The sequence below is a fragment of the Berkeleyomyces rouxiae genome (assembly GCF_048999995.1).
Source record: "Berkeleyomyces rouxiae strain 22BRR77 chromosome Unknown BrBRR77_ptg000001l, whole genome shotgun sequence".
In the NCBI taxonomy this organism is placed as follows: domain Eukaryota; kingdom Fungi; phylum Ascomycota; class Sordariomycetes; order Microascales; family Ceratocystidaceae; genus Berkeleyomyces; species Berkeleyomyces rouxiae.
In genome coordinates, this window is record NW_027396491.1 from 1,694,135 (window position 1) to 1,717,294 (window position 23,160).

The window sequence follows — 23,160 nt, forward strand, 5'->3', positions numbered from 1 at the left end:
CACCACCACCAGCCAGACATCACTGGAATTGAGGATTTCCTGCTCACAACACTGACCTAGCAACATCAAGAATGTTCTGTATGAGACCGGAAGCTTGGTGCCTGTGTGTACGATGAATGCTGTGGTAGTCTTTTGGGGGCTCTCCCAAAACACTAGAGCCTGGCTTGGGTCTCTCAATAACAACTGGACGTATATCGAGAACTCCATTGCATGTGGCCCAAAGTCCCCTGCTATGTATGTAAAAGGCACAAGACTTTCGGTACTTTCGGATACAGTAAGAGAATGAGGTGCTCGCACTGAACTCGATTACCTGGGCATACCTGTCACTAACTACTGTCATACGCCACCGCTAGCCTCCAAGATGCATATGCGTTGGAATGCAATTGACCGAGGCTTTGTAAGAGACTTGAAGGAAGGAAGGCGAACATATTTTGTGGTAAACAAATGGAGAGGCGTATAAGAAGCTACGAGCATCTTGCCCGTAACTGTGAACATGATACTCTTCACCCTCCATCATCATCATCCACATCAGTTCAGTCATCATTTCAGCGTCACTATTAATCCGCATTCAACTACAGCACGTTATCATCTAAAAATACAATCATGCGTTCTGCTCAAGTACTCGCTTGCCTTGTGGCACTTACCAGCTCAGCTTTTGTCTCCGCCTACCCGAGGCCGCAATTAAAGTCCCGCGACACCCACATTCATGTGCTTGACGTTTCCATCTCGGCCATTGAAGATCTCGGAGTTCATGTTGTCGATCAACAGCATAGCCGTCGCGATTCCAGTGACCAGACCAGCACGACTCCATCCTCTTCAGATCAGAGACGGGACATAGCCTCCGTTGCAATCGACGCCCCGATTGACATCGTCATACCCATCGATATTGATATCATTGAAAAGCATCGGAGACAGGAGGATGACGCTAGCCATGCGGAGAATCACAAAGCCGATCGCCGCGACACGTCATCTAGCAACAAGACTATTCCGGATACTGGTCTTGGATACAACTGGGGATGCACTACGGTAAGTCATTGTACATCTAACTGTCGAGTATGCGGAGTGCCTACTAACATACCTCCAGGTTGCCGGCCCCGATCCCATGGACTGCCCGCCTGCAATTGGCCAGTGGCAGAACCTGACCAACACTGGGGAAATTGGTACTGTTAGTGTCCAGGGTGGTCGATGTGTGACTATTAACCGTGGCACATGCATGGCTTTTGCTTGTGCACCCAAGGAAGATATTGTGGTTTCTAGTGCTATGGTTTCGGGTAGATTGATGAACCCCTCGCAGGTTAGATGCGTCGTCAATGGGCATGGTGGCGTGTGGTCCAATGCTGCGGGAAATGACACCACCTTGAAGGTGGGTTTGTTGGTCAACGCCTTCCAGGATCTGCCCTATTAGATACAGATTGTAGGAGGTGACCGGAAATAGGTAGTCATGAGTTTTGTATAAAAAGCTATATTTTTGTTTTTGAACTGGCCCTTATGCGACATTGAAACAAAAGACCTGGCAATTTGAAAGTCGTTGGGTTACCTGTCTATATATGAGCCATCTATCCCGGAAGGTTACACGGGCCTCCAGGAAGTTGAAGAGATCCTGTGCCACAGTGCCAAGAACCACATACGTTTAACGAGAGCGACATGTGAAGTTTGATGACCCTGTTTTGCATGCACTACTCGATTTTCGACTTGAATCTTGATTTATTTCTACCAAAATCTTTACAAGGTTCAAGAACTTTCCACGAAGTTTCTGTTATTCGTGGGGTTTTGGGATAACAGGATTTCAGGGGGCCTTCTTTTCCTGTTGGTTGTTTGTACTTTTTCAAGTTCTCCTTGCTGTTCTCCTGAGAGAGCATGACGGAAGATTGTAAACGGGTGTTGTTGAATATTTTGATTTTCCAGAGCAACCTTACAGGTGGTATCAGTTGTAAGTGTTCATAGACTTCTAAACATGATTAGTAACTCTTTGGAGTCCGATATTTCAGCGAGGAGAATTTTACGGTCTGATGGAGATCGATTGATGAAGTTCTTTAATATCTACCTATTGTTATTTTGCATTAATACGATGGCATGTTCCGGGCGGAAGCAGTCGGATGATGCCATCTTTTTTTTCATTTCATTTCAGCTATTTTACATAATTCGGAGTGTTCGTCAAACACTCATAAGATGACCAGGCAGGTCTTGGTAACCTGGCAGCGGCATAACCGGCTGCCGGGATCCTCCGATTCGGACTGTCTTGGTGACCGAAGTCTCCCAGCTCCGAAGAAACTGTAGACGCCGACTCGGGATCGTTCATTGCCGGGGATATCCTTGTGGCCGGTACCCATCTGACTCGCCTTTGGGGCGGACTCGGCGAAGAGGTTTTGGAGCGTTTATAATATAGTACAGGTGACAATCTGTCATAGAACAAGAAGGCCCTATGGCGCAACGGTAGCGCGTTTGACTCCAGATCAAAAGGTTATCCGTTCAAATCGGGTTGGGGTCAATTGATTTTTGATCCACGGCCTACCGGCCGCCCGCCTCTTGGCCGGCATTTGAGCCCAGGACATTAACATTCATCGGCAAGATGGCCGAGCGGTCTAAGGCGCTGTGTTCAGGTTCACAAATAAGCCTTCGCAGTGGAGAAATCCTCGCGAGTTCGAATCTCGTTCTTGTCAAATCGGGATTTTTAATTCCGACTGCTTTTTTTTTTTTTTTTTTTTTTTTACTTCTTCTTTGAGAAAATAAAAGAAAAAAAAAAAAAATAAAAAAAAAAAATAAGTGGTAATTTTTTTTTTTCACGATAATTTGGGGGGACTCCACCCTTCCCCGTGGCACAGAGGACGGCACCGGCCATTCGCGGCATCCAGATTCTGTCCGGGTGCTGGAAAGGCGCCCCGATCAAGGGTGCCCTCACGGCGGTCCGCGCATGCGTGGTTGCCAAGCTGTCTTACGCTGCGGCCACATGGTGGCGCCCAACCCCGCCCGACGCCCCGCTGAGCCGCGGGTTACTGGGGGCCTCAAGCCTCCTCGACCGCACCGTCCGCAGAGGCCTCCGCGCCGCCCTGCCGCTATATTGCACCACACCCTGTGCAATATACAACCTCGCATCGGGCTTCCCTCCCATGCGCTATGCGCTGGACAACCTCCTTGGGTCGGCTGCTCTCAGAGTCGCGCTGGCCCCGCCAAACCACCCCCTCGGCTCCATAAGGCCAATGTGGGGCATACTGGGCGAGCTCAGGAGTATGCTCCCATACGAGCTGTCCACGAGCTTCCCGCCGCCATGCAAGGGCAAGCTACCTTCGACCCGGGCCCCGATCCGGGGTGACAAAGAGGCTGCCGCTGCAGCACACCTCGCTCTGGTCCGCTCCTCCCCCCCCTCAGACCTGTGGCTATACACAGACGGCTTGAAGCTGAGTCCGAACAGGGTTGGCGCCGGCTGGGTAATTATCCAGGGGGGACAGGTCCTGCTCTCGGGAAACCGCCCGGTCCCTTTCCGCGCCGAGGTGCACGACGCCGAAGTGCTGGCCATTGCCGAGGCCATAACCGCCGTCGACCTGCGGGACAAACCGCGGTGCCGCAAAGTCTGGATCTGTTCAGACAACATGGCAGCGGTGAGTAGACTCACGTCCCGGGACGTCAAGCCCGGAACCTCCGAGGAACACCTTCGGAGAGCCCAAACAATTTGCGCGGACTGGTTACGTCCCGACGCCAACCATCCGCGGCCAAGACCGTGGCCAGATGGAGCCATTAAGGTGGAAGCGATCTGGGTTCCAGGCCACTCCGATGTCGTGGGCAACGAGCTCGCCGACAGACAAGCCAGGTGGGGTGCAGACATAATCACCACAAGGACTGGCATGTCACTCTCCTGGGCACGCAGTGAATTCCGCGCCCGGGTCACTACCGCATTTCGCGCCTGGTGGGAGGCAGAGGGTCGCAACTCCAGACCTCACCTGCGCCGCCCGGTGCAGGCCCCGAAGAAGGCTTGGACAAGTCTCCTTGACGAGACCGATCGCAACCTCGCCCGCGCGGTGCTGACAGCTTTGTCAGGACACGGCGACTTTGCGGCCTATCACCGCCGCTTCGAGCACGAGGACGCCGTGCCCTCCTGTCCCCTCTGCGGAGCCGACACGAGCCCGGAGCACATCTGGGTTTGCCACCACAACCCACAGCGGGTGTCCAGCAGCTTCTTTCAGAAGTTGATCGGTACCAAGCGCGGAGCCTGCTGGCTGGCCGCCAAAGCAGCCAAAGCCCCCACGGCCCTGTTGGCTCACCGCCGCATGAGGCCGGACACGCGGGCGCAAGACGCGGCCCCTCCCGCACTCCCTCTGCCACCTGGAGACGGCGTACCCTCGGGGTCTCCCCCTTAGCGCGTTTGCGCTGCCATCACCTCCTTTTTCCTACTTGTTTCTCTCTTTATTTGTACTTCCCTTTGTTGTTTCCTTTGTTTTTGTTTTTATGTTTGGTCTGCATCAGCGGCGAGGCCAGGACTCTGGGCCAGGTTTGGGGCCACACAAGCAAAGGACAGCCTCTGGGCTGGGCGGGTGGACACACTTTAGTCATTACACTTTGTGCGGGGGGTTTCTGTATGCATGGTTTGGATTTTAGGTTTCTGTTTCTGTATGTAATTTCTGGTACTACTTGTAGTCCCCTGTCGTATGCCGAGAATACCTCGCGAGTAGACAGGTAAATAAAGAATCAATCAATCAATCCACCCTTCCCCCTTCAAGCAAGCGAAGGTGATTGCCCTCGCCAAGCCAAACAAGAAGGACCGGTCGTCGCCGCGTTCCTACCGGCTCATCTCGCTGCTGCCAACTCTGGCCAAGTGCTTGGAAAGGATTGTTGCCCGCCGACTCTCGCTCTGGGCCCTAGAGAAGGGACACATTGGGGACAACTACGCTGGGGCGGTGCCTGGGCGTAGCGCCGAAGACATGTGTCTGAGTCTGGTTGAGTCTCTAGAGTACTACATGGACCGCCAGATGGAATCCTCAGTCTTGACGTTCGATGTCAAGGGAGCTTTTGATGCAGTGCAGCCGCACCGCATGGTACAACGTCTGGTCGATCTGGATTGCCCGGCCGAGACATGCCGATGGGTGTCCTCGTTCCTCTCGGACCGCAAGGCCTCGTTGGTGCTCGATGGCGTTGACGATCCCCTTCAGCCCACAGGAGGGAGCCTACCCCAAGGCTCGCCAATTTCCCCCATCTTGTTCATGCTCTTCATGGCACCACTCTTCAGGATGGCCCTCCCGTGCTCCCTCCGCGGCTATGCGGACGACGGCTGCCTGGTCAGCTCAGGCTCGTCTCTGGCAGCCAACTGCTCGGTGCTGTCCCACACCCTCAACATTGTCAACAACTGGTGTGTGAGGAACGGCATGATGCTCGACCTTGCCAAGTCGGAACTCCTCCACGTGACGCGCAAGCGCCACGGCCAAAACCCGGGTCTTCTACTCCCCGATAGCGGCTCACTAGATGCCATAGACCCCAAGGATACCCTACGATGGCTCGGCGTGCGTTGGTCACGCAACCTGTCCTTCGTGCCGCACATCCGCGACGTCGCCCAGAGGACGGCACCCACCATACGCGGCATTCAGATTCTGTCTGGTTGCTGGAAGGGGGCCCCGGTGAAAGGCGCCCTCACGGCAGTCCGCTCTTGTGTGGTGAACAAGCTCGCCTACGCCGCCGCCGTCTGGTGGAACCACGGAGCCGGGACAACTAGCCAACCCCGTGGGCTGAAGCAGGCCGTGGCACTCCTGGATCGCACAGTCCGCCGAGGTCTGCGTGCGGCACTCCCGCTATATTGCACAACCCCATGCGCTATATACAACCTAGCGTCCGGTTTCCCGCCAATGAGTTTTGTCCTAGACAGCCGCCTTGGTTCGGCCGGACTTAGGGCCACTCTCGCGCAGCCAAACCACCCGCTCGGAACGACAGCCACAAACTGGGGTAGAATAGGGAGGCTCAAGATGCTGCTCCCGCACAGCCTGGCCACAAACTACCCGGCCCCCTTCACGGGCGCGCCTGCATCATCTCGCCCCCATTTACAGGGTGACAAGAAGGCTGCAGCTGCGGCGCACCTAGCCTTGGTACGCTCCTCTTCCCCCTCGGACCTCTGGATATACACAGACGGATCCAAGCTGGGAGAGGGCCGGGTCGGCGCTGGGTGGGCGATCATTCGGGACGGGACAGTCCTGGACACGGGCAACTGCCCGATTCCTTTCCACGCCGAGGTTCATGACGCCGAGGTGATGGCCATTGCCAGAGCCTTGGAAAAAGTAGACTCGTGGGTGAAACCACAGTGCCGCAAGGTCTGGGTCTGCTCCGACAACCTCGCCGCGGTGTACCGCCTCACGACATGGGGCGCGAAGCCCGGAACCTCCGAAGAGCTTCTCCGGAGGGCCCAAACGATTTGCGCCGACTGGATTGGCCAAAGCCCTGACCACCCAGGTCCTAGACCGTGGCCAGATGGTGCCCCCGCTGTGGAAGTGATTTGGGTCCCGGGACACTCCGACGTCTGGGGCAACGAGCTCGCGGACCGACAAGCCAAGATGGGCGCCGAGAGGGCCTACACGCCCGTAGGAATGTCCCTTTCCTGGGCCCGCAGCCATTTCCGCGCCCGCGTCACCACCGAGTTTCGCACCTGGTGGTCGAATGAAGGTTGTGCCAACAGACCTCACCTGAGCCGACCTCTCGAGGCTCCTAAGAAGGCCTGGAAAAACCTTCTTGACGACACTGAGCGCAAGCTCGCCCGCGCTGTCCTGACAGCACTTTCTGGTCACGGAGACTACGCAGACTACCACCGCCGTTTCAATCACTTGAACGCAGTGCTAACCTGCCCCCTCTGCGACGCTGAGACCACCCCGGAGCACATCTGGACCTGCCCCCGCAACCCTCAACGGATGGCTAAGGGCTTCTTCCAGAAGCTCATAGCCACCAAGAGTGGAGCCATCTGGCTGGCATCTAAAGCGGCCAAGAGTCCTCCGGTGCTTCTAGCACACCGCCGTGCGGTAACGGGAACGGACCCGCAGGAAGGGGACTCCCCAGTTCGCCCTCCGCCCGACCCTCCACCGTCTGGTCCGACCCTGCCCGGGGCAGCTTAGCCTCTGGGGCCCAATCTTTTTTCGCGCAACCGCGCTGCCAACCCTCTGGCGTGAATACGCCGCCAACCCCCCTTTTTTTTTTTTTCTTATTTTGCACAAATATTTTTATCACTACATCGGCGGTGAGGCCAGGACTCTGGGTCTTGTTTGGGGCCACGCGGACGAAGGACAGCCTCTGCGCTGGGTAGGTGGGAGACCTCCTGTCATTATACTTTGGATTGTGGGGTTTCTGTATGCATGGTTTTAGGTTTTGGTTTTTGCTTCTGTTATGTATTTTTCCTGGTACTAGAAATAGTCCCCTGTCGTATGTCGAGAATCCCTCGCGAGTAGACAGGTAAATAAAGACTTTCATCATCATCACGATAATTTGGAGTTGAACGGCGCACCAAAAAGCTGAATCGAGGCGGACTTGAACCGCCGACCTTTTGTGTCCATCCATTTCGTGATGAATGTTAGACAAACGTGATAACCAACTACACCATCGATCCTCGATAAACGTGGTTTCCGATATCCGGAACTATGTACGAAACGCGAACTTGGGCGCGGACACGGCGCATGCATCGTGTGCAAGAGACAAGCGCATGAAGACCATCAGCGGGAAAATGGACGTGGTAGCCAGGGCCGCATACCGAGCAGCCGCGCCCGCCTACAGGACAACGCCAGTGGACCTGGTACACCACGCCGTCGGGGCCCCGCCGATCACGGTGATCCTTGACGACACTATCAGAGCTGAGGCTATCAGGAGAGCCAAGTGCAAGCACGGAGTGCATATCCCTGACGCTTTCGACGGATGGACGGATTGGATACTGGGCACACTACCGAATAGATACACGAAGCTCAACTGCTGGGCCAGATATGGCGGTGCTCCCGCCCCTGAGGAAAGAAGGACGGCCTACGGCTCGAAGCTGGAGGAAGCAGAAAGACACACCCAGGAGATCACAGACGAAAGCTCACCAATCCTGTGGGCGTACTCAGATGGGTCCAAGGACTCCAAAGGTTACGCTGGCCCAGGATGGGCTTTGATTAAGCAAGGGCAAGAATTGGCCACAGGCAAACTGCATCTGGGGGTCGGGGCAGAGGTTGCGGATACGGAGGCGATCGCGGCGAGACACGCTGCAGCCGAAGCAGTCAACGCCACTGCAAACACAGCGAACATCAAAATCGTCATCTGCCTAGATAACCGCAGCGTGGTGGATAGGCTGAACGCCAGGCTCCCAGTTTGGGGCACCTCGCAGGAAGCTATAGACGAAACAAGGGACCTTATGCGCAAGTGGAAAGACGGACACCCAGGCCGAAGCTGGGAAGTTAGGTGGGTTCCGGGCCACAGAAGCATCCCGGGAAACGAGCGAGCGGACTAGCTGGTGAAAGAGGCCACTACAGAGGAAACAGCCCAGCCCAACCCATTGTGGACTTTGGCTGCACTGAAACGATGGCGCAAGCGGGAGTTCCAAGCAGCGACAGATCGATGGTGGAAAAGCACCGGGCGAAATCTGGAAGCACCGGTGGCATGGAAGGCTACGGCCGGAAAGCACAACCGAGTCAGCGTCGGCAGAGTCCTCGCAGCTAGGTCGGGGCACGGAGACTTAGACAAGTACCACGTCCGCTTCGAGCACGACACACCGTTGGGGTGCGAGAGATGCGGGGCCGAGAAAGACGGCCCACATGTTTGGACATGCAAAGGCCTACAGAAAAGATACAGCAGGTCATGGGTAGAGCGTCTATTGAAGACAGCACGAGGGGCAAAGACGTTGGCCGAGAGAGTCGACAAACTGGCACAGAGGGGCCCCGGGCGGCAACGCCTCATCAACCAAGCATAGGCCGGCAGAAAGACCGAGCCATTTTCTACTTTTTTTCCTTTGTCTAGTTCTTTGTATTTCGTTATTTGTTTTACTGGGACCTTTGGGGTGACGTTAGGGTCGCTCTGGAGGCTGCGAGCCTCCGTGTTCCAGCTGTTTGTTCTCTTCGTTCAGGTGCAGACCTGCTCTTTTCATAGTTATACTCTTTTCACAGGTGGACTAGCCGCCTGTGACGCCCATTCGACCAGTGAACCCTGGCACACGGCGTAAAAATAAACAACAACAACAACAACAACAAAAAGCATCGTGTGCAAGGCTCCGGACCATTCGGCAGGGGACCCCGCTTGCAAGCGAGGCACTCGCCCGAATCGCACGACCCCAAAGCCAACGGAAAACACGCCAGCCAACCCCCAGGACGACAACCAGGCTCGCAAGAGAAAGAGACTTTCCCCGGCGGAGCAGCCGACTCCGCGGCCCGAGGTCATCCGAGAACGCTCCCAGCGAGATGAATGTTAGGACACATAACAGTATGGAGCGTCAACGTGGGAAGAGGGGGACCTAACCATGAACTGACTCTACGCGAAGCCGTCAGGCAACGGGTAGACGTCGTGTTTGTGCAGGAGCCCTGGATTGGACCGCGTAAGGACAAAACGAAGTTCCACCCAGAATTCACTCTGCATAGCCCGAGAGAAGGATGGTTGGATCGACCACGGAGCATCGCCTACGTGCGGAAAGACATCGAGACACTTGAAACAAATCAGGCCCACCCGGACCTGTGTCCAATCCGCATCAAGACGACAAAGGGCGTGCTTCGGCTTTTGGGAGTGTACAATGCGCCGGAGAGGTGCTTGCGAGCCGGTGAGGGATTGCAAGAACTGATGTGTACAGAAAAAGAACATGCATGGGTTGCATTGGGAGACTTCAACGCTTACTACGGTACATGAGACGCCAACGACAAAGAAAACAACGACGGGATGACCCTGGAAAATTGGCTGACTGGCCAAGGGCTGACTGTGCTGAACCAGAGAGACGAACCAACGCACAGAGCCGGGAGGGTGATAGATCTGGTCGTGGTGCCGCACGCGGCGGTAGTGAAATAGGAGACCCGCATGAAAGTTGTTCCCGGAAGCACAAGCGACCACGAGATACTCGAGCTAGAGATAGAAGCGAGAGCGTCTCGAAAACGACCAGAGGCAAGGTGGAGACTAGGGAAGATGGATATAGAACGTTTCGTGGCGGAGTGCGCAAGAGAGAACAGCGGCCTGGAGTGGCTGCTCACCGGTAGCGGAAGCGGAGCAGACAGAGCGGACGACCTTGCCGGGAGACTAGTCGCAGCAGTGGGAAGGGCACTGGATGTGTCGACACCGAAAACACCACCCAACACCGACCTCAAACCATGGTGGAACGAAAATTGCAAACGGTGCAACGCCAGGATGAGGGAGGCACGCGACAAAACTCGAGAAAGACTGGGAGACCTCACATTGCGAGCGGCATACGTCAAGGAGCAAAAGGCAATGCAATGGGCGGTCGTCCAGGCCAAGAGGGCCCTCATGAGTAAGATCATCAACGGATTCAACGAAACGAGAGATGTATTCCGCGCGATCAAATGGGCCAACGACAAGACCGACAGACGTATTCCACTGTTGCAGAGACCAGACGGTACGAAGACGACATGCACAGCAGAATCCGTGGCTCTCCTTCTCGAAACCCATACTAAGCCACACACAGGCTCAGAATGGCGGTTTCAGGAGCCCAACCCCGACGCAATTGAGTGGCCCCCTCTGTCTTCGGACGAGGTGAAGGCTGCCATCTGGAAACCTGCGAACACTGCGCCGGGAGCGGACCGCATCCCCAACGAGGTATGGAAAAGGGCGTGGAAACCTCTAGGTAATCTGATAACGGGACTATATAACCTATGCCTAGACAGCGGACACCACCCGAGCACATTCAAGAAAGCCGACCTCGTGGCAATACCGAAGCCAGGACGCCCACGCCAAGTACCACGCTCGTATCGCCTAATCTCACTTCTCCCCACTCTGGGCAAAGGCCTCGAGAGAGCAGTGGCTAGGCGGCTCGCGGAAGAGTCGATAGAGAGAGAAACCATCCCGAGAAACTACATCTGCGCCGTGCCAAAAAGGGCCGTTACCGACATGCTCATTGAGCTCCGTGGAAGAATCGAGGACGCCCAGGATTGGAAAAAGGTCACCTCAATTTTCACATTCGACATCAAGGGAGCTTTTGATGCAGTTGACCCAGCGAGAATGGAGCACCACCTGATTGAGAACCGCTGGCCAACGAAGCTATGCCGATGGGTCAGAAGCTTCATGGAAGATAGGGCTGCAAGCATGCGCACCGAAGGAGGCGTCACCACAACCCTTGTAGGAGGTTCCCTCCCGCAAGGCTCGCCGGTCTCGCCAGTGCTGTACATGCTCTTCATGGCCCCATTGTACAAGAGAAACCCCGCACTTCTCGGATACGCAGACGATGGGTCTCTGGTGGTTAGTGGTCCTGCTTTTAGCAAGAACTGCGAAGTCATCCAAATTCTCATGAGGGAAGTGTTGAGGTGGACGGCCAACAATGGACTGGAGATCGACCCCGGAAAGTCAACACTGCTGCACGTCAAGGGCAGAAGAAAGGTCGCAGAAAATCCGTCCGTCACAGTGGAGGGTCTAGGCACGATTGAACCCACCCCGGCTAATGCCTCGATGCGATGGCTGGGGCTGCATCTGCACGCCAAACTTCTCTTCGACAAGCACATCGCGCACGTGACCGCGGGCATCAACCGAGTGGCGAACGGCCTGAGGTATCTGACCGGTTGCTATAAGGGAGCAGATACGAAAAGCATGCTCCATGCGGTACGCGCGTGCGCTCTAAGCAAGGCACTCTTTGCGGCCAGCTCTTGGACTGGGACGGAAACGACAAAAACAGCCTCAGACAAGATAAATGTTGCCCTTAGAAAATGCTTACGGGCAGCTCTCCCTATGTATCGCACCACGCCAAGAGAATGCATACACCATGCGGCAAGCTTCCCACCTTTCGAGCTCCTCTTGGAAGATGAAAAGAGACGAGAGGCGATACGGTGGCACAGACTCGACGACAAGCATCTACTTCGAGGGCCGCAGTATAATCCAGTGGTGGTGAGGCTACGAAAACTGCTACCTGCCGAAATAGAGAAGCACACCAGGCTCAGGCCAAACGCAGCTGGGTCAGACATGCCGTCTCGAACGTGGCTAGACAAGGAAAAGGAAGCAGAGGCACACAGAGCGGAAGTTGAGATGGCCACTCCGGGAACGATCATGGCCTACTCCGACGGATCGAAGCACGAAAATGGAAACGCGGGCGCGGGTTGGGTGATTACGGAAGATGGGGCTACGCTAGAGGAAGGGCACGTAGCTCTGGGAAAATGGATGGAAGTGGCCGACGCTGAGGCGATTGGTGCTCTCGAAGCAGCGAGGCGGGCCACGGCGCGCGAAGGTACCGAGGAAATCTGGCTTTGTCTGGACAACCAAGGAATAGTGAACCGCCTCCGCAACCCATCCACCAGAAACAGCACATCTCAGGACGTTATTGATGAGACAAAGACAACCCTTCGCCGCTGGGCGAGCGAGAGTCCTGGGAGGAGAGTCCATGTGCTGTGGGTCCCAGGCCACATGGGCTTGGAAGGCAACGAACTGGCAGACGCGCAAGCAAAACTGGGGTGCCAACAGACGACAACGGAACCCCGCGTCAGCCTGGCCGGAGCACGGAGATGGAGGCGAGACCGTCTAAGTCTCGAATACGGGGAATGGTGGCAGAAGCAAAAAGGATACCGCCCACTGGGAACTGGTGTCCCCGCCGAACCCCCCCTTCCGTGTCTCCCGCTACAACGGCCTCACCAGGATTGAGCCAGGCCACATCCTGGCGGCCAGAACCGGAGATGGTGACTTTGACAAACACCATGACTGATGGGAGCACAGCTGTCCAACGCGGATGCAAGGCTCGCAACCAGCCAAAAGAACGAGGCCCTGGAGTCAGAGACTTGCGGACAAGCTTCTGAAGAGCATAAAAGCAACATGTTGCAGGCGTGTTACGCCGCAATATTAATTTGCTTGAGGGAAAACACCAGCCCGAGCGTCCTGGGGCTATCCAGCCACCACCTGCTCCTAGCAACGACACGTGAGGGTGGGCATTGTGAGGCGAGAGGAGACAAGGTAGTCGGGTCGGAAGATGATGTTGATGAGGTTTCCATCAGAAGGTTTTGGGTGAGGTGGGAGATACGTGTAGGAAGTCCAAGGTAGTAACTAGTTAATGGTTAGTATACAGTTGGGTTAGTTGCAGTGTCGTTCAAGATAAATACAGTCAAGTCAAGGCAGTGTCGTTCAAGCGATATTGTGATACCAATCCGTACATACGCGTCAGGCGACTGATAAAGTATCAACTAGGATTCAAAGACCAAGGATTGCACATGCTTCGGTGCTTGAGTCGGATTTCAATTCAAGTAGTCTTGCTTTGCGTGCTGGGGCACTCGGACCGTTTTCTGGGCACTCTGGCTGCGGCGGCAATGTCTCAAAGAAGACGTCCAGATTGTGGGAGGGTGTCTTGGAGGGAAAAAGGGAGATGTGCGGTCAAGATAAGGTGGTGGGCTTGGGTGGGGGAGGCGATTTATGAGCAAAAGCTATATACAAACACCCAAGCATCAGAAAAGCTTGAGGGAGGGCCTCCTTGTTGTTGCAGCGTGCCCCATGTATGCTAGCGAGGAGACAGAAAAAAACAAGCCTTGATCTGAGGGATGGGACGGACGGGGCTTTTCTTGGCTTGGCACATGGATGACTTGGCATTCTGTAGAGAACAGCCAAGACTCAAGGTTGGCGGGGAGAGGGGCGGCAGTGAATCGGAGATGTGTAGTTCGTGATAGTTGACTGGTGAGTTGGTATGCTTGGGCAGATATGCCTGTGTGTTCAATGCTGTGTGTGGGATGTGGGCGGCCAGGAACCGACGTCAACTAACTGGTCGGTTAGTTCTAGCACCACAGACTTGCCAGTGGCCAGTGGCTGGCAGGATTTTGGCGCAGGCTGTGCACCGCACCGCTTCCACTCAGAGCGTCAGTCTCGGCTATTCGCTGCTCCCCGCCGTTCCGACAAGAGACGTGATGTGGGTTAGAAATTGAGTTGATGCAGTGTGAGTAATGGGAGGCAGAGGGCAACGGGTGGGCGATATAACAAAGCATAATGAGTGTAGACAAAGACAGCTAAGTAGAAAGTTGTAGTAGTTGATAGGTACAAAGACACAAACATAGTTGTAGGCACCTAGCTGGAGGTAGAAAAGCAAATTACTTGCCTGTCTGTGTCTGTGTCTTCTATGCCCTCAAGTATCAAGTATTCATATATCCATGCCTGCCCTGTCTGGAAGACGCGCGCTATGATCTCTTCAGCTGTAGAAGGAAGGCACATAACTACATATTGTATGTATGTATGTACATATGTACGTAGGCACTCATTACTCATATTCAACTATCCAGTACTCGCTCGTTTGCTCCTGTCCCCGTACAAAAAAAAGCATCTCTTCAGGCCCCCCCTTCTTCTCATCGTTCAACCATAGCTAAGCGACAATCCCATCTCCCCTCCCTCTCCCTCTCCCATCTGCCTCCACAGGCGCCCAAACCACCACAAAGCCCGTTTAATCCTTCGTCGGCACTCATCAACTCTTGGCCACTTTTTCGTCCTTCCTTTTCTCCCCGTTTTCTGTATTTGCCTGTCTTGCCGCGCCTGTTTTTTTTTCTCACGGCCACAATCTTCGTCCTCATATGCATCATCGCCATGATGCGCGCCATCACCAGCCCGGCTCTTGTTCTCTAACTATGTCCAATAACTGTTTTTAATTCTCTTCTTCTTGTTTTTTTTTTTCACGCCATCTCCGCCATTCCCTCCTCTGACCCCCGCCTCTGTCCGCTGTCTGTACATGCTCGACTCCTTTTGCTTCCTCATTTCTTGCCGTAATACATAGCCCAAAACCGCCCTCGAACCCCCCCCCCCTCGGTTTTGCTTCCGACCGACCGTGCTTCCGCTCCAACGACAGCCTTTTGCTGAGTCTACATATCCAAACGCCCACGTCCACAAATACGCAGCCATACACGTGTTTACCCGCCCGATTCCAGTCAATCAGGTGTTTGATCATCCATTCTTGTTCTCCTATCGCGCCCGCCCCCACCATAGCCGTTCTTCCTCTTCGTCCGGCGTCCCCAAAACTATTATCGCGTCTGCATCTTGGCCATTGCTGCGAAAACTCTGCCGGCCACCGATTCCAACCCATCCCAAACTGCCGCGACCACGAAGTCTCCGACCGCGCCGTCTCCGTCCTCCACGCCCTCCACGCCTACACAACCCCCGTTCTGGCTCTAGCTCCGCTTCCGCTAACGCCCTTCCCCCTTCCCCTTTCGCCTCCCGCCCTGGCCTGTGCTAGCTCTAGTCTTCCGACCTTGCCTGGGGCAGCGCCTTTTGCGCCTGGCCTGAGCCCGTGGTCGACGCTTTATAGTGGAGGTATGAGCCGCGTTCAACAGCAGCAGCAGCCTCTTCGAGACTCGGCCAACCAGCCTACCACCACAACAACAACCAACGGCCACAGCAATGCGAACAACCCCAGTTCCAGCGCCTCCGCTAACCCCACAAAGAGCGGAGGCTCCGGCGGCAACGGGGGAGGCTCCAGTCGCAAGCTCTTTTCGCGCTTCCGCCTGCCTTTCAAGTCCATGACTCGAACCCTCACAGACTTTCATATCATGCCCAAGGAGCCATACAAGGTCCACACATCTGGCGATGTCATCGAAGGCTGGGTTGTTTTGGTCACCGAGAAGCCTATTCGGATCACCCATCTGACTGTCGCTCTCCATGGCTACGTCCGCGTCTTCAAAACCACAACCGCCGTTCGCGAAACAGTCACCCCACCGCTTGGCCAACTCGACTTGCCCCGGAACCATGGGAATGGCTATGCTTCGCTTTTCCAGGATGAACAGGTCCTCAGCGGTGAGGGCAAGCTCGACCGTGGCCGTTACCGCTTTGGATTCCGTCTCCTGTTTCCGAATCGGACCCTGCCTAGCAGTATCGATGTGCGCAACCCCTTCCCCCCTCTGCCCACTGTTTATATTGGTAATTTGTAGCCCTTGACTAACTTCGACAACTCTCCTTTCTCCTTGTAGTTTGAGCGCGGTACTATTTGCTATGATATTGTCGCTACTCTAACACGTCCAACAACTATTGGCCCAACAGTCCAGTGTAACCGCCCCGTCATTCTCGCTGAAAAGCTTGATATTGGCGTACTCAACCCTCCCAAAATGAAGTCGGTAGTATTGGAGCCAATCTCCAAGTCTCGCCGAAAGCCCCGCCGTCGCATCGGCACCGCCATCGATAAAACCCCCAACATAGAAAAAACCATCAGCTTCGACAAGACCACCCCAATAAACGCCGCCAACCCATGGGAATCCGCTCTCGTAGATACCGAAGATGCCGAGTCCGTTCAGCAGTTGGCCACAGCTGATGGCCTTCCAGTGGCTCGAAGCTCTGAGCAGGCCGATGTACGGAGTGAAGCTAGCGCCGAAACCGGGACAACAAGCACCGGAACAGGAACTGGTACTGGCACTGCAATGAGCTATCGACTAGGGGATGCATCAAGTGCTTCCAATGCGGGATCCGGGACCCCCACCAACTCACACATCTCCATCAAAAATAACAACGTCGATAAGAATACCATCAGGGCCGACCTGGAGCTCATCAAGGGAGGCTTTTTGCCTGGCGATACCATCACCATCAAAATATCTGTTCAGCATATCCGTCGCATGAAGAGCATGCATGGAATCATTGTCACTCTATTTCGACATACGCGCATTGACATGTCTCCCCCAGAAGCCCTGTTTGACCCGCGACTGACCAAGGAGGAACTCAAGAAACTCACCCATGATGAGGCATATCCCAAGTCAAGGGCTGGACTTGCCGGTCTGTCTTTATCTTCGACCACCTCGCTTAGTGTGTTTCGCAAAGATCTGCGCCAGAACGTACTTCCCTTAATCATCAACCCTGCAACTCTCGAATATTCTGTTCCTGTTGCTGTACGCGTTCCTGAAGACGCTTTTCCTACCATTTCAAACGTGCCCGGTGAAATGGTTAGCTTCAAGTACTTTGTCGAGGTGGTACTAGACCTAGGAGGTCGTCTCTCAAATCAGTTCCAGAGTGGCGCGACATCATCGGCGCTTCTTGCCATGCCACGTGCTCCCCCAAGCACCGATACCAACCTGCAAGCAGCGCAAGGCAACCTCATGACGGCTCCAGTCGATACATCGGAGCTGAAGCGTGAGAAGGGTGTCATTGCGGATTGGTTTGAGGTTGTAATTGGAACGACCGACAGCGCACGTGACGCAAAAAGAGTCCGCGCCGCCCAAGGCAATGCCCAAGCCGAGGCTGAAGCCCATATGCAAGCCAATGTACATACACACGCCTTGTCACAAAATACGCCATCTCTCAACCCTCAAGACGACATCGTTGCTGGCTGGCAGTACGACTCAAAACGCCCCATGTCACAACCACGCGCAACAGAAATGTCATCACCATCCAACTACCCTTCTAGCCACCATCACCTACCTCCGCCTCCTCCGCCATTAACTATGCCACCCATCAATGGAATGGCTCCTCACTATGTTCCAAACCCACATATTGTCGATGATTCTACACTGACAGAAAAGGAGCGCATAAGGCGACGCGAGCAGATCCTGTTGCCTAGTCATGCCCCTACAGACGACCATGCCGGCCCATCCACAACCATGTCGCCTTCAGCTCCTCCCGGTGACGGTGTTTATGGACCTCACACCAGTGCCAATGCACCCCCTGGAGTTACTGGCCCCTCTCATGTTGAGCCATCTGCTCCCACACTTGATGACGTCGATGCGCCCTATGACCCCTCACCACAACCTCCTTACAATCCGCCATCCCTTCAGTCACCATATATACCACCACTTCCACAAACTCTCCAACCACCAGTCCCACAGCCATTACCACACCACACCCGTATTCCACCCTCTAATCCCCATACCTCTTCACAAACCGCTTCATTCCCTCCTGCACTCGACGATAAGCAAGAACTTGAGCGACAGCGTCTGCTTAACGAAGCCAGTCGCCCACCCGAGTTTCCGGAAGACTATGATACCGGCGAGGGCAGCAGCAGTGCTCCGGCACCGCCACATCTGCCAGATTCAGCGCCCGTTGAGCCTTCAGCGCCCCTCTTGGATGATGAAGGTGCATTTGAGCTTGGTATGCCCGGTGAATCTTCAGCCGGGATATATTCACAACGACATGGCAGGGCGACGAGCAATCATGACCAGCTCCCAGCGTATGAACGGTAGCGAGCCCAGGCTAGACTTATTTTTTCATGGATCATCATCTTTTTTTTCTTTTTCTACTTTCTCTCTTTCTTCCCCCCTTCGTTGGGAAAGTTTTTCACGATACCTTTTGCCTTGCTTTTCCGGGTTCACTGCTATCTTTGCCGAAGAAGACACATCCATCTTCTTGTTATATATATTGTTTTGCATGATTTTTTTTCTTATTGATATATCTTCTTCCTAGACAAACTCAGCTGTTTTCTTTTGTTTTTCTGAGCTCTCTTTTCTTTGTATAACGTAAGAGTTGTTAAACTATAACTTGTTAGATTGAGGTAACTCTTTCTTCCTTTACTGAGAAGCTCAACCCTTGTACACATGTTCATCAGTCTTTTCTTTTTCGCAAGTTAACCCGTCCTAGATGATATTTAGTTAGCGTGTAAGCCTTGCCAGCACTTTGATCTGTCAGAGTCTGTATATAAAACATCAATATTTCCAACGGCCGTTTTTGCCTTTTCTTCTCTGTCATGGCACTGCTTCTATCTTATCTGTATGCTGTACAATCCCTCATAATGCACTCACTACTACGGGCCTTTACATCAGTTCTGCCGTATCCCCGTCCCCCAGTCCGTGCTACTTCTGCGCCTCGACGACATCCATCTTGGCCTCAACCTCCGCCGCCGTCATGCGGTGCATCAGCTTCACCGCCTTCGCTGCGCCCTGGGGCGTCTCATTGGACGCACCAGCCTTGGCGATATGAATCTACAAGCACCCATACGAGCACGGCAACCAACGAGTCAGCAAGGCGTCGCAACGACTAGCGCGTCGGTGTATACGAGTTGTGAACACCACGGAATGGCGCTGGCTCCGTGTCCGCGCCACCCACCCATCAAGAGGTGCCTCCCTGTCCTCTTCTGCAATAAGCTGCAACTCACCACTGGCACGTCAAAGTCGTAGAGGTCCTTCCACGCCTGCGTCCCCGCTGCCGACAGATTGACCTGCTGCAGCTCAAAGGCCCGCGTCGTTTGGACCTGGGCTAGCACATTGCGCGCGGAATCGCACAAGCCGCAGTTTGTGCGTGTGAACAGCGTGATGCGGCATTGGCGCAGGGCGGGCGTGAAGAACATGTCTGACTGTATTTAGTTGCGAGGTTTTTATATGAGGACCGTATAGAATAGAAACTTGGAGATTGTAGAATAGTAGGAAGTATGTAAATAGCCAACTCTAACATGAGAGGAATAGAAGTTCTGTAATATGGATAGTTAACCCAGTATTAAATAACCCTACTGCTTTGCCACATTTCAATATCCAATCTCCACGTCAACTCGTGCACAACAGCACCTCGTTCCCGTGCCCTGTTTTTCTCTTTTGTATTTTCTGCACTACATCGGAAAGGGTTGGAAGGCAAACGAGACAATAACGACCAGTCCCAAGAACATTGAAAAAAAAAGAAACTCCGGAAAATGCAACAAGATACACAACCCTTCCGAGCCCGCTGGGTAAATCCTCATACTTCCCCCTCCCCAAACTTTTCTCACATTCAGGTTTACGCTGCTACTGTCGCAGGTGCAGCTACTGCCGCCGAAGCGTCCCCTGAAGAAGAAGAAGCAGTGGCACCTGCAGCCGCCGCCGTCTTCCGCCGCTTGCGCTTCTTCTTCTCGGCGTCGCCTGCGTCCTTGGTCTTCTTTGGTCTATCAGACGCATCAGCAGTCTTGGCCTTGGCCTTGGCGCCGGCCGCAGCGACTGCCTTTGCCTTTGCCTTGGAGCCGACAGTCGCCACGGGCTTCTTGGCTTTCTTGACGGACAGCGGGTTCGGCTGTTTGCGGCCGTATGTCTTTTTGTACTTTTTCTTCTTCTCATCGGCCTTTTTCTCGGCCGCGGACTTTTTGCTGTCGGGAATCACCTCGTCGTCGTCGTCGTCGTTATCGTTGTCATCGCTATCATCGCGCTCGTCTTCTTCGCCGTCGTCGTCGCGCTTGCGCTTCTCGCCCGCACCACCAGCAGCAGCAGACTGAGCCTTGCGCAGACCCGCGCGGAACTTGATGCGCTCCTCACGCAGCTTCTCCTGCACGCTGACATCCGCCATGGGCTCCATGATGATGACGCCGCGGCGCTCAAAGATGAGCGGCACGCCCTTGATGCTGCGCATCAGCCGGCGCACGTCCTGGTCCTGTGTCGCGACCACGTAGTGCTTGGCGTTGCGCCCCGTGTCCTTGCCGTCCACCATTGACCCCATACAGTCGGCCGAGCTGAGCGGTTCGGGGTGCTTGTCCGGGTGGTGGCCGCAGAAGGCGCGGAGAAAGTCGTTTTGCGCGTACGAAATCACGGCTGCCATTCCCGGCTCGTTTTTCGCTGCGTACAGGTGGCGCATGCAGCATTGTGTGATCACTAGAGTCGATCAAGAGAGAATACGTCAGTGGTGGGGTTGGCTAACAGCGAAAGAGAGAGGGAAAGATATGTAGTATACGACGTACTGGGCTTAATTTCCTTGGCATGTAGGGTACGCTGCAGACCTCCAACGAGGTCCATCTTCTGCCGATGGCAGTCCTTGATTATCTCAGCATCAACTAGGGCACTGTTAGTTTTCCGCATTGTCTGCCGGCCTGGCCACCGGGTCCTGACGCTTTTGCCAGTCAAACTCACCCAAAACCTGGTAAGGCTCGCGGAAGCCAAAGGCCATCTGGTACTGCGCAACTAGCTTGCGGTACTGCTTCGAGCGCTTTCCTCTCATGGCTGCAGTTCGGTACGGCGGGCAGGTGATGCGACTGAGTTATGTGTGTATATGATCCGGGTCGGCGCAAAACGCGGTTGCTCTAGTTACTCGAGAATCGCCAATAAAGAACGCTGTTTCGACTATCCTCGGGGGCCTAGTTCCGGTCCCGGTCGCAGGTATAATATTCTGTAGATCAAAGGGGCTTGCGTTGAGTATAATAGTGCCAACAATGGCCGTCGTTTGGAGCAATTCTTGGGTATGGTGCGCCTTGTTACCCTTGAGAAAAGAACATGCGTTATCGAGGCTGTCGACTTTTTTGGTACGGCAGAAAAAAAGTTTAGCTCACCGCCTTAACGGGTTGGTTGTCTCCACATCAAAGCTAACCCCGATTCATAACCCTCGAATCTTTACATCATTTTTGTGAAAAAGTCCTTGTATATTGGTGCATGTCAAAATCATGTAATTAAGTGGCAGTCAAATACAATGATGTCTATATAACATATGATAAATAGCAAATAACAAAACTGACGCCATGTCAAAAAGTACCGGTCTATAGTGCTGTTAACCCAGGCGGAATGGAAACAGAAAAGGCAAAGGGGCTACATGAGAAGAGGTGTCGAAAACCTGGACCGAGCTTCAGCGGTAACTAATGCTGTTGAGAAGCACCATGAGAAAAGACCAGGCATATTGGCTGTCAGGGTATGGTGTGGAGTCTGGTTTAGCTCAAGTGTTTTCAATACAGCGAGCTGCAACAACGCTGATGTCATCCAGTTTTCCTAGATCTCATGTCAGTCCATATGTCTTCGTAGTTCTCGGTAGCTCTCAAAATACTTACCACCCTCGCTTGCTAAGCCCATCTCGATGGCCCTCTCCATGAACGGGCTCTCAGCGAATGGATCCGTCGCTACGGCCTTGGCAGCGTCTAACAGAGCCTCGGCCACATAGACCATGGGCGCGCAGGCCTGCTGCTCGCCTGCCTCATTGGCGTCCCAGCGGTCGAGGCTGTGCGTGACAATATCGACAATCTCGTGCTCCCAGAGATTATCAATGACGCCGTCTGACATGGCGAGCACAACATCGCCGACTTGCACGTCGACAGTGTTTGCTTTGGCGTTCTGCTCGGGCGTGTCGGGGCTGTTGGTCCCGAGCTGGCGCGGGCAGCCGAACCAGTGCCACTCCTCGACGGACTTGAAGAGCACCTCGTGTGTGCTCGGCCGCACAATCAGCACCTCGCAGTCGCCTAGGTTGGTTACGTACACAACGGGATGTGGGGCACGAGTGTCGTTGTTGAGGCGGAAGTGCAGCTGGGCGCCGCTGGCAGTAGTGGTGCCGTTGCATTCGTTCGGCCCGGTGGTGGCGGACAGTGTGCGCTCGTAGGCCTCTTGCAGGTATTGGATGCCGTCAGGCTGATAGGCGGCTTCGGGGCTGGAGGTAGTAGATGTAGACTCGGCGTGTCGCAACGAGTCCTGCTCTATAGCAGACACCCAATAGTGCAAAATCAGGCGAGACCAGAGACTGGGGCGGTTAGCGCGCGTTCAGATGCGATGGCGACCGGGATAGACTGTTGACTCGGGTACCGACAGGTAGACTCACCCTGCATGGCCGCGGGGGCGTTTAGACCAGACACCGACCCCATCGTTGGCGCAAATAAAGTAATCGCTTGCATACACGGCGTCGTCGCCGTTGGTGTAGCCGCGAATGAACTGGCCATTGACCTTTGGCCTTATGTGGGTGCTCAACGGATCGGAAAAACTACCCGACGGCGGCGACAAAAACGGCGGGGGAAACGGGCGCGGCTTTCGCTTGGCAAACAAGCCGATGCCAGTCTCGAATCGGAATGGAAGTTTTGGAAGGCCGTCGGTGGAAGTGTGGCTTGCGACGTCGCAGAATGCCGATGGGTCGGGCAGAGCGGCTGCGGAGTCGGAGCCAGACGGTAATGAATCTTGCGACGGTGGTCGCGCCGACGATGTGCCATGCGCAGGAGACGACGACGAAAGAGGCCGGTGGTGGGCCAGGATCCGACGGGACAGGGTCCGGAGAAGCAGGGGCCTAGGTTCACGACACACTCTGCATGGGATACGAGACAGGCTGTTCATTTCCGCGATGATGTCTTGACGGCACGGCCAGACGGTGGGCCGATGCGCCAGTGGTATGAGAAGAAAGAGAAAGGATAACCGGTCGGCGTCTTGGGGGTGAGACAAAACCGCGCTTCTTCAGACTCGGGTGCCTTTGTTGGCG

General features: G+C 54.7%; 7 protein-coding genes across 7 annotated transcripts; 4 read left to right on the forward strand and 3 right to left on the reverse strand.

Annotated features, from left to right (window-relative positions):
* Positions 1-603: 603 nt before the first annotated feature.
* Positions 604-7,079, forward strand: BROUX77_000501 (uncharacterized protein; the record flags this gene model as incomplete). Its single annotated transcript, XM_073749834.1, has 4 exons — positions 604-1,026; positions 1,085-1,363; positions 2,823-4,328; positions 4,713-7,079. 4 exons carry the CDS (start codon positions 604-606, stop codon positions 7,077-7,079), a joined length of 4,575 nt encoding a protein of 1,524 aa, XP_073608738.1.
* Positions 7,080-10,308: 3,229 nt separating this feature from the next.
* Positions 10,309-12,109, forward strand: BROUX77_000502 (uncharacterized protein; the record flags this gene model as incomplete). The annotated part of the gene is made up of 3 exons (XM_073749845.1): positions 10,309-10,534; positions 10,604-11,730; positions 12,047-12,109. 3 exons carry the CDS (start codon positions 10,309-10,311, stop codon positions 12,107-12,109), a joined length of 1,416 nt encoding a protein of 471 aa, XP_073608739.1.
* A 41-nt stretch (positions 12,110-12,150) lies between these two features.
* On the forward strand, positions 12,151-12,759 carry BROUX77_000503 (uncharacterized protein; the record flags this gene model as incomplete). Its single annotated transcript, XM_073749856.1, has 1 exon — positions 12,151-12,759. One exon carries the CDS (start codon positions 12,151-12,153, stop codon positions 12,757-12,759), a length of 609 nt encoding a protein of 202 aa, XP_073608740.1.
* A 2,633-nt stretch (positions 12,760-15,392) lies between these two features.
* Positions 15,393-18,236, forward strand: BROUX77_000504 (uncharacterized protein; the record flags this gene model as incomplete). The annotated part of the gene is made up of 2 exons (XM_073749867.1): positions 15,393-15,953; positions 16,044-18,236. The coding sequence occupies 2 exons, from the start codon at positions 15,393-15,395 to the stop codon at positions 18,234-18,236; spliced, it is 2,754 nt and encodes a 917-aa protein (XP_073608741.1).
* Positions 18,237-18,842: 606 nt separating this feature from the next.
* Positions 18,843-19,336, reverse strand: BROUX77_000505 (uncharacterized protein; the record flags this gene model as incomplete). Its single annotated transcript, XM_073749878.1, has 2 exons — positions 18,843-18,971; positions 19,145-19,336. The coding sequence occupies 2 exons, from the start codon at positions 19,334-19,336 to the stop codon at positions 18,843-18,845; spliced, it is 321 nt and encodes a 106-aa protein (XP_073608742.1).
* Positions 19,337-19,755: 419 nt separating this feature from the next.
* On the reverse strand, positions 19,756-20,940 carry BROUX77_000506 (uncharacterized protein; the record flags this gene model as incomplete). The annotated part of the gene is made up of 3 exons (XM_073749889.1): positions 19,756-20,597; positions 20,684-20,776; positions 20,853-20,940. The coding sequence occupies 3 exons, from the start codon at positions 20,938-20,940 to the stop codon at positions 19,756-19,758; spliced, it is 1,023 nt and encodes a 340-aa protein (XP_073608743.1).
* A 705-nt stretch (positions 20,941-21,645) lies between these two features.
* Positions 21,646-23,018, reverse strand: BROUX77_000507 (uncharacterized protein; the record flags this gene model as incomplete). The annotated part of the gene is made up of 3 exons (XM_073749900.1): positions 21,646-21,698; positions 21,758-22,437; positions 22,516-23,018. The coding sequence occupies 3 exons, from the start codon at positions 23,016-23,018 to the stop codon at positions 21,646-21,648; spliced, it is 1,236 nt and encodes a 411-aa protein (XP_073608744.1).
* Positions 23,019-23,160: the final 142 nt, after the last annotated feature.